Source organism: Cannabis sativa, chromosome 1 (genome assembly GCF_029168945.1).
Source record: "Cannabis sativa cultivar Pink pepper isolate KNU-18-1 chromosome 1, ASM2916894v1, whole genome shotgun sequence".
Classification (NCBI taxonomy): domain Eukaryota; kingdom Viridiplantae; phylum Streptophyta; class Magnoliopsida; order Rosales; family Cannabaceae; genus Cannabis; species Cannabis sativa.
In genome coordinates, this window is record NC_083601.1 from 54690325 (window position 1) to 54701334 (window position 11010).

At 28.5% G+C, this 11010-nt stretch overlaps 1 protein-coding gene across 1 annotated transcript; it reads left to right on the forward strand.

Moving 5' to 3' along the window:
* Positions 1-3470: 3470 nt before the first annotated feature.
* On the forward strand, positions 3471-5536 carry LOC115703734 (GDSL esterase/lipase At2g40250-like). Its single transcript, XM_030630967.2, has 3 exons — positions 3471-4367; positions 4840-5119; positions 5214-5536. Exons 1-3 carry the CDS (start codon positions 3699-3701, stop codon positions 5396-5398), a joined length of 1134 nt encoding a protein of 377 aa, XP_030486827.1. The 5' UTR covers positions 3471-3698; the 3' UTR covers positions 5399-5536.
* The last annotated feature ends 5474 nt before the right edge of the window (positions 5537-11010 follow it).

Consider the following 11010-nt stretch of genomic DNA (forward strand, 5'->3'; position numbering starts at 1 on the left):
ATTATTTAAAATTATGTGGTTCACTAGACACTAAAGTATAAACTGAAGATTAAAATTTTACTAAATTTAAAATTGTCTGTGGGTTAAATTTTAAATTTAATAAAATTAGATGAACTTTATGATAGATTTAATTAAATAATTAGTTTAGGAAAATGAAGGTTTATTATCTATCTTTATTAAATTTGTGATAACACTATTAAATTAAATCCCCATAACTCCCTGTGGGATAAATTAAGAGAATTTAATTTAACATATTATCCTAATTAATTATACAAATATAATAAAATCCAAGTGGGGTAAAATTATTATACCTATATAATTAATTACAAGTTATGTCCATTAAGGTGAATTTTAATTAATATATAATTTTATATAATTAAAGATGTTGTGGCTACTCCCTAATTATATAAAATTATATTTTCACTTTGACATTAGGTATTGGGCTCTACCTAAAAGTAATTTCGTTATTAACATAATAGACAATCACTGAGATTAGTGCTCCTAGTGTGGTCGTCCGAAGATCATTAAAAACCGTTCTAGATATGAGCAGTTGTCCCAGGTTCATGCTTTCTTATGTAAAACCACAAAATTACTTACATTTTATTCATATTTTATTCATTTTAAGAAGTTTTATGAATATTTTATGAAACTTAATGTGCTATATAAAATATTCAACCTATCTTAATGTTTGAATATTTCTAAATATATCTAGCACTATAAAAGGAATTTATGTATAACATTTAAATCATACAAATCAAAATTAATTATATTAAAAATAAATTTGTCAAATAAATACAAATTAATATAATTATTGTATGATAATAAAGTAAATGCTTAATTCCATAATATATAATTAATTATGCATTTATGACTATATAATATCTTAAATATTTGCACTAATAATTAATTTGTATAAATAAGGTAAATATACAAATTAGTACAATTAATTATACGAAATGAATTAAATACAAAATCAAAGAATATACTTAATGGTAGATTATCAATTAATTCAATTAGTAAATTACTTAATTGGTAAATAAATATAATAATTGCGCACTTAATTGTAGAATAATCAAATATTCACATTCTTAAAATATCACAATTATTGTAATTACATGTAAAAATAAAGCATGTAATTAATTTACCAAATTAAAAACTTTTCATAATAATTTATTACTAAATAACATATAATATATGAAGATATATGTTAAATAAGAATGGAAAGTTAAACAAATATAATTTAATTGACTAAATCAACAAAAATAAGGAAATAAAATAAAATTCCAAAAATAGATCAAAATAATTAAATTTCGGAATTTTCTTAAATTTTTCTTAATTTTCCTTTTTATTTTTTAAAAAAAAAAAAAAAATCTACCCTGAAAAACGACATCGACGACCAAAATTCATGAAGCCAATTCCAAAATGATCTAAATGAATAAATTAAGAGATCTATATTGATTTCAAGCATCGAAAATACGTAAAATGTAGACTTTAATTTCATAAAAATTCTTTCGGGTCCGATCGTGTTCTTAAGATAATTTTTCAGTTTTCAGATGGTTTTTAAATCCTTTTCGTTCATAAAATCGATCTAAAATATTATATGAATAGAGGATTCAAAATAAATACCGAAAATGAAAACAAAAAAAAATTATAGACCGAAAAATAAAACTTTCATGTATATATATACTCGTATACAATGTGTATATACTGTATAAAATTATCATTCATGTATGGCAGAGAGTATTACATACAATTTTATGCAATAAAAATATGAAAGTATTGAGTATTTTATATAAACATATATATAAAAAATATATATATATATACGTATATATATACAACAATACTTACGTATATATATAATACATAAACAAAATTAAAATATGAATATATATATGTATACGTAGATTGAATTAAAATGTATATATATGATCGGAATTATATGAATATAAATATATATATAAAATATATATAAATTAAGAACCGATCGTATACGTATATATATTATATATATGAATATGAATATGAATATAAATATATATATGTATACATATGAAGATGAATATGAATATGAATGTATATATATATATATAAAAATTGAGTATGAATATATATAAAATCAGGATTATATAATATGAAAGTATATATATATATAAAATATATATTATATTATAAATGAAGAACCCCGTAAATGTATGTATATATATGAAACTCAAAATAAATCAAGGCAGAGATATATAATCCGCTCTGATACCAACTGTTAGACATTTATTTGTATAGACTAAAACATACATGATTATGAATAAAGTGCGGAATTAATAAATCATATATGCACTATAATTTAAGGATCGAAATACCTCCAGCCATTGAATCTTTGAGCTTTAGTCCCACATAAGCATGATCTGCAAAAGAAACCGATTGATGTGGGTAATCGGGCTTCCTTGCTCTCTCAACTCTCTTTAGATGGAATTTTACTGTTATGAACAGAATGAGTGAGGAGCTCGGGGACCGAGACCCTATATTTATATGTGAGATACTCCATCAGTATCTGTGCCACATTAATTGTCAGAATATTTTGACAATTAATTCAGGAAATCAAATCCGGTAATGAATATAGAAATCTGACCATATATAGAATATTACATAATTGATTTTGTCCAGATTTAATGAATATAAAATATTCATTTATCAGAAAAATCAATTATTTATTTATTTCCTTAAATAGAAATTTATTTCTTTAAATAGAAATATATTTCCTTAAATAACAAATATTCTTATATATAAAATATAATGTAAACACCATAAATTATTCAAATTTTATCATGGGGTTAAGACTTAGTAGCTACTAAGTGTAATATAAATACCACAAATTACTCAGCACAAATTATCATTTCTATATAGCTGTCACAAAGTGATCTTTTTTAACTATGAATATAGTGAAGGCTAACTCAACAACAAGATGAAATGGACTTTTAAATGATTATTTGCTAGTATATATTGAAAGAGAAGTCGCCAAAAATTTTAGCATAAATTCACTTATTAATGACTTTTGTAATATGTAAGAAAAACGTTTTGTATTTGCAGTTGTTACGCATATGACCCTAATAAATAAATTAGAGAAAAATGTTAAAGTTTTTTTTTATTTAATAAATTGCCCAATAAAATATTATCAGGTGTTTCTAAGTTGGTACTTAACGGACTTAGTTGTAACTAAAAGGTACGGTTACAATAAAGTCGTAAAATAAAGTACTTTTTCTGTCACTTTTTTTATTAGGGTCATATGTGTAATAAATACAAATATAAAACGAGTTTTGTCAAAAATATCTCATTTAATAAAGTCTTTTCAAAATATTTATTACCTAAATTTATAATATAGTTTGGCCCCTCTAATTGCTCCGCTACTTTACATTTCCCTTGAATCACTTTGAAGAAATAAAGATATATAATTGATAAAATTGATTAATAAGCATGATAATTATTAACCATATATTCACATTTTCTATATAAGCATACTCTCTCTCTCTCTCTCTCTCTCTCTCTCTCTCTCTCTCTCTCTCTCTCTCTCTCTCTCTCTCTCTCTCTCTCTCTCTCTCTCTCTCTCTCTCTCTCTCTCTCTCTCTCTCTCTCTCTCTCTCTCTCTTTCTTGATTTTCTATATATTAGCCTCAACCATAGTACATATATACACGGTATACAGCAATGGACAAAAAAAAGTTAATCGCCATATTCCACTGCTTTTCCTTGTTATTCACTCTACCAATAATATCAATCACCACCGCATCTTCGCCACCATCGCCGTCCATACCGGCAGTTTTCGCATTCGGCGACTCTACCATTGATCCGGGCAACAACAACGGCCTAACCGGCCTCTCGGCGATCTTCACCGCTAACCACCCTCCATATGGGAAGGATTTACCTACGCAGAAGCCCACCGGTAGATTCTCCAATGGAAAATTGGTCACAGACTTCTTAGTCTCCAACTTTGGCATTAAAGAGTTCTTGCCACCCTACTTGGATCCTACTCTCTCCGAAGCCGACTTGGCCAGCGGTGTCAGCTTCGCCTCGGCGGGGGCCGGCATTGAGAACGGCACCAACACTGCCTTCAGAGGCGTGGTGAGCACGGCTAGGCAGTTGGAGTATTTTGATGAGGCCATGCAAAGGATAGAGAGATACGTTGGGAAAGATAGGTGTGAGGAGTTAGTTAGGGACTCGTTGTTTGTGTTCAGTACTGGCTTTAATGACGTGCTCTACAATCAAGCATTGGGCTTATTGTTCAATAATCAAATATTTCACGACAGTTCCTCAAGTTCAAATGATGCTTCTAACTACCAAGGTATTTTGGTACAAACACTTGGCTCATACATTCAGGTACGTAATTCTGTCCTTTTTCATAGTATATATGTGTAGTTTTAACTATTCTATAAATATGTATGTGAATTTATACTAAACCCTTCATTCCATTTAATTATGTAGTAGATTAGTTTACCGATTAATGTTATATAGGTTGTTAATTAATTGTAACGAAAAAAAAAAACAGTAATTTTGATGTGTTTATCTGCATGCAATTAATTATTCCTAAATATTAGCCTAATTATTAGAAGGATATTAAAGATGTTTTAAATTATTTGATTACATGAATTAGTACGTACGTAAAAGAACTCTCCAGTTTATTTTTAGTAAAGAGTTTAATACGAGTGCATTTGCTAGCTATGCATTAATGTATATTAGAAGTATTTAAATATTTTGACAACATTGCCCTATCTTCCTTTTTTTTTTAATTTTCTCTAAATATATATTAATATATGTAACTACATACATGATATAAATAAATATAATGCAGAAATTATACTCAAGAGGGGCTCGTAAGTTTGGTGTGGCTGGTCTGGCACCAGTAGGGTGCTTACCATTGGTGGTGACAGCAGGGAGTATATTAGCGCCAAGCTTAAAGCACATATTGGAGCGAGTGTGCGTAGAGCCACTCAACCTCTATTCCCAAGCCTACAATACCAAGCTTCAAGCCTTTCTCATTGCCCTTCAACACTCCTTGCCTGCCTCTAAAATTGCCTACTTTAATGCTTATGATCCTCTCCTTGACATGGTCAATAACCCATTTAACTATGGTACGTATAAGTAAATATCTAATACTACTACATGTGGATATATATACTAATTTATATATTTGAATAATATTAATATTATATTGAACACTTGAAGGGTTTGAAGAAAGTGTTCGAGGATGTTGTGGAACGGGGTTGTTGGAGGTGGGTCCTTTTTGCGTTTCGGGTATGACAACGTGTGTGGATCCATCCAAATACGTCTTTTGGGATTCCGCTCATCCAACACAAGCAGCATACATGATTCTTGCCAACCAGTTTTCACACGTAGTACTCAATATATAGCTATTTTAACAGTAATTATCTCATTATTATTAGATATTACTTACATATATTTATTCATCATACTCATGCAGTGGTAATTATCTGTATCTCAAAACATTGTACTCCACACATTATAATATTGCTCACATATTTCAACAATGTTATATATATATATATATATATATATATAAAAATAGAAACGAAAAATTATTTATATATATTTATATACGATTGGATGATCAGGAGAAATGGGAGTACATTTTAGTTATAGTGTAGCATAATATATTTACAGGAAGATTTTAATATAAAGCATCCTATTTATTGTTCAAAATTAATATAAAATATGCATAATTATATTTTAGTATAATGTTTATTTGATTGTTAGATAAATGTTACAAATTAATATATTTATTACAAATATTTTGTTATAATACTTTACTCTAATAGAGAAATGTTTTATTATTTTGTGAAATGAGTAGTATAATATTATGTATTAAAATAATGTACTAATATAAAATGTGTCGGCAATTAATTTTTGGTGTACAACTTTAATTTCATCAAAATGTTATATTTTGAGATGAAGAACAAATCTATTTACCAAATTTGTAACAACTTTGTTGATCACCAAATTTATTTGGGTAATAAAACGTGAGTTACATATATAGATTTTGAAATTCAAAGCTATGATATTATAGCTATTATAAAGCATGGATTAATGCTCAATATTATAGAGCATGCATGGATTAATGCTTAATGATATGATTAAGGGTTTGTTTGGTATAATTTTTGGAAAAATTAAGCAATTAAAAAATAGCTTATTTAATAATTTATGAAAAAACTACAGCTAAAAGCTAAAGATGATACAACTAATTTTTAGAAAAAGTTATTTTGATGAAAAGACTATAATAAACTATTTTTTACTAAAAATTTATTTAATTATTTATTATATATTACAAAAAATAAATATGTTTTTTTAAGGAAAAAATATTTAAAATAAATAATATTTAAATTTCTAACTTTTTATTTTGTTTTAAAAAATATTTTATATTTATAATTATATTTTTATTATTAACAAACAATATCAACCTAAATTTCTTATAAACTACAATTTTTTTCTTTTACAAGTGATAAAAATATAATTTAAAAATATTAAAAATTATTTTTATCAAATGCATATAAATTTATATTATGAAAAAAAAAATTAAAAAATATATAGTAATAAAAATTTAATATAATATATTTATATATTTGTGATTATTATGAATTAGATTAAAATAGTATCATTATTATAATAGAATCTTAACAACTCCTAGCACTTTAAAATTTATAATTTACCACACTCAGCTCAGCTTTTTACACAATTCTATTACAGCTATTTTTCCCCACAGCACAGCTACAACTTCTTTTCCCTACAACACAGCTACAACTATTTTTTCACACAGCACAGCTGTAATCCTGGGTAGTGAAAAACAATCTTTAGTGTTGTCCTCAAAAGTGAGTGTTTTAATATTTATACTCGCAAGTGCACGAATCGTTTCGGAATATAGTGTTCATGTAAGTGCAAGGTCGAACCCATGGGAGTTGACTAACATCAAAAGAAACTATTTCAAACAAAATAAGAATATTCTAACCTAGCTCCAAATATTTGATGGAATTTTAGTTTTGCAAAATAAAATAAAAGACAAGCAACTAAAATACTTAAGATTAAAGATGAGTGAGTATGAAAATGATTTTCAAATAAGATGTGTAAAATAAGATTATTAAGATATTAGAATCCACAAAATGCAAGTTCAATAATATTTATAAGTATATTGATTCCCAAGTTTTAGATATAGTTGAAATAAATCTTACCATATTTTCCAAAATATATTTTTCATTTAAGTACAAGTTATTTTCCAAAAGGTAGGATTTTTCTTCACTTATAAAATGTATAATTTCTAAGCATTAAATGTGTTACAATTTAATGAAACTACACAAAATCAAAGAAACTATGTTTAGGCAAAATATAACACTTATATTCTAAGAATTAGATGTAAACAATTTAATGAAAGACATTTAATCAAAGAGTATTATATTTTTGCATAATGAAGAACTAAGTAGAAATATGCTTTAACAATCAAAAATACATGATATTGAAGATAAAAAAGACATATTTTTGATAGAAAAATCAATGAACTTTATAGCACAAATGGGAAATCAACATACAAACATAAACACTATCTAGTTACATTTTGCTTCATAATCATCTTAATAATCTTGAAAAAAGATTAGAAGCTCATAACTAGATAAAAATTACAAAAGATAAACATACTTGACATGCTCTTCAAAGTGTAAAAATGGTAGAAAGAAAATGGTAAAAATGAAGAGTGTGGAATGGAGAAGTGTTTTGGGTTGAAGAGGTGTTTAGGAGGGTGAAGAGATGTCCTTTGAAATGGTCTTCCAACACCATATTTATAGGCAAAATTGGGAGATTAAATTAATCAAAATAAAATAAATAAATTGATTAATTTAATTAGTGTTGGGAAGAGAGGGGATAAATAGAGTATGTGTAAGAGTATTGGAAAAAATAAATGTTTGTTTGGATGGAAAAATAGTGAAAAGATAGGGTAAAAATAAATTAGGAATGTTTATTTAGGTGAAAATAATTGGGAGAATAAAGTTGATATTTAGGTGTAAGTTGTGGGAGAAAATGAGAATTTTGGCTTTTTGTAAAGTAATTTATTTGGCTGAGATGTATCAAATTTAAACAGCCATTTTTTCCTTTTTTTTTCTTCTGCAGGACACTTGGCGTGGCTTGAATGGAGGAGGGGCTGACGGAAAGCTTGCGTGGCGCGAGCTGGTTGGAGGGGAGGCTGACGAGCTGGGCCCGCGTGAAATGCTGGAGCAGCAAGTGTGGCAGGCGCCACTTTCTTCTGGTCGGGAGTGAGGAGCACGCGCGCATGGGAGCCCTTCGATCAGTCAACGAACGGTGTGGATGGGCTGTTGACTTTGACCGAGAGTGGGCTTCATAAAGGCTGATCTGATTTCCTTTTCTAAAATTATGCTTTTAACCCATTTCTTTAAGTTTTTCTTCATTTTAATCCCAATCATTTTCTACCAAATACACCTAAAAATACATAAAATTAATTAGAAAACTAAAATAAAATTAAAAATAAATACTACATAACATATTATAATAAAATAATTATAAAAACACACAAAAACATATAAAATTACAATAAAGCTAATAAATTCAAAAATAATTAAAAACTTACTAAATTAATTAAAAACTTAAGAACTAAACCAATTTTAGTTTAAAAAAATGTGAAGAATAACTCAAATTTCTAGAGTTATCATTTAGGACATTCCTTATTCAAGTCTAAAAAGTCGATACAAGTCCTCCAAGTGTCGTTTGGTGTTGGGACAAGAACTAGATTTGAAATCCACAAGGGATAAAAGGACTCGCGTATAAAGTCATTGGTCAACAATTTGTCAACCTCTTCTTTAAGTGCCCCTTGTCTCTCGGAGTCTAATGGTCGTCGTTTTTGTCTTTTCACTGGGTAGCTAGGGTCAATATTTAAATGATGACAAATTACTTTAGAGTCTATCCATATCATATCTGAGTGGCTCTAGGCAAATTGATCTTGGTTTGCTTCAAAAAATTGATTAATTGCTATTTTAGTTTTTCGTCCAAATTCTTCCCATTGTATCTACATTTTGTGAGATTATTTGGATCTAAAATAACCTCTTCCAGCTCTTCAATAGGTTTGAGCTGATTATTTTCGTCTTGGATTCATGCATCTAGATCTTCATCTTCCTTCTCGCCTTCTTTTGTTATGACTACCATCAATTAATGTTTGGCTCTTCTATTTTAAAGTTCTGTGCAATAACATATTATATATTTTAAATTTGTGGTGTGGATCTAATTAATTAGTTTTAAAAATTATAATTATTTTGTTTTTCTCATAAATGAATACATCATATAAATGAATACATCTAAAAAACCGTATTTTTGCAAATGTCAATTATATATAAGAAAATATGAAACAGTATGCGTACGAAGCGAGAAAGTAATTCTCTACAAAGAAACGAACGGGCAGAATATAAAATATTTGCAGAAAAATAAATAACTTGACACAAGAGATTTATACATGGTATCAGTGCTCTCACGAACACTCCTAGTCCACGGGGCCACGCCCAGAGAATGAAATCAATTAATAAAGTATCAAAATTACAAACACAATTGACTTAAACAAGTTTAGACTCCCTCCAAAGTATTGCCGCAATCCTTTGTAATCCACTTTATGAATCTGACTTCTTGAAACACCTTCAAGCCCGAACTCCCTTCGTCTTTGAAGTGTGAGTGCTTACTTCCTCCCGAAGTAAGGCTTCAACAAGTCTTCTCCCGAAGACCAAGTGCTTACTTCCTCCCGAAGTAAGGCTTTATCAAGTCTTCTCCCGAAGATCAATCTCTTGTTCAGTCAAGTAGTTCTTCACAACCTCTAGGACAGAGTAAGAACAGAAATAAACAACTAGAACCTAGATGAACAACTAGGCTTTCACAAAACAAAGAAAAACTCTCTTCTCTAAAAAAGATAAGTGCAAAAAATGATTAATGGAAGAGCTAATTCGAATGGCTGCTCTCTAGGCTCTATTTATAGAACATAGAAACCTTAGAGACAGTCACAAGATCGAATCTACAGCTGTACAAAAACTTTCCTAAGAAAACACGATCTGCAGCATCAGATACGGATGCTGACGCGCAGATCAGACCAGAAACGAGAAACTTGCTATAATCGGGTCTGATCCTCTATCAAAGCTTGATTCCTGCCAAAAACAAATTAGATATTCTGATTGTATCAAGATACAATCGAAATCAATGAGGAAAAGGCAATAATCAAAGTTTCCCTAAAAAAGACAACTTTCCAAAAGAGAATTGCTTCTCTTTTAAGAAGTTTCCAAACAAAGGAAAGTTCAGCTGAAAAGTGCAACTTTCCTAACAAGGAAAAGAGCAACTACAAACCGAATAAACAAGGTAAGAAATCGGTTATGAATGCAAAAGAATCTTACCATAAAAGAAAAAATATTTTGTCAACTAACTTGCCAAAAAAGGACTTTACAATCTCCCCCTTTGGCACTTCAGATGAACAAAATATTTTTTAACACAAAGTACCTGCAAAATAAAGTTAGCAAGAACAAATAACAACTCCCCTTGAGTAACACACTCGAAATTGTAAAACAACAAAACAACATGCTAACTTTTAATCCAAATAAGTTCACAAGTACCAAACACAACTCTTCCTGGAAAAAGGGTCCAGAGTTGATAAAAACAAATTGAATGCTCAATAAAATGCACATTAATTAAATTATATTTTGACAACTAAATTGCCAAAAAAGGACCTAACAATCTCCCCCTTTGGCACTTTAGATAATCAAAATATTATTAATTAACAAACACCTACAAAACAAAGTTAGCGAAATAAACAAAAAATACTCCCCCTAAGAAGCACAACATTAAACCAAAATAAAAAGCTAACTTTGACCAAAGACGAACACAAACACAAACACAAACCTCAACTCCCCCTAGACAGTTGAGTATACAATTAAAAATCCAATTACTCCCCTTTTTTGTTTATCTATAAGGGCCAAAGACA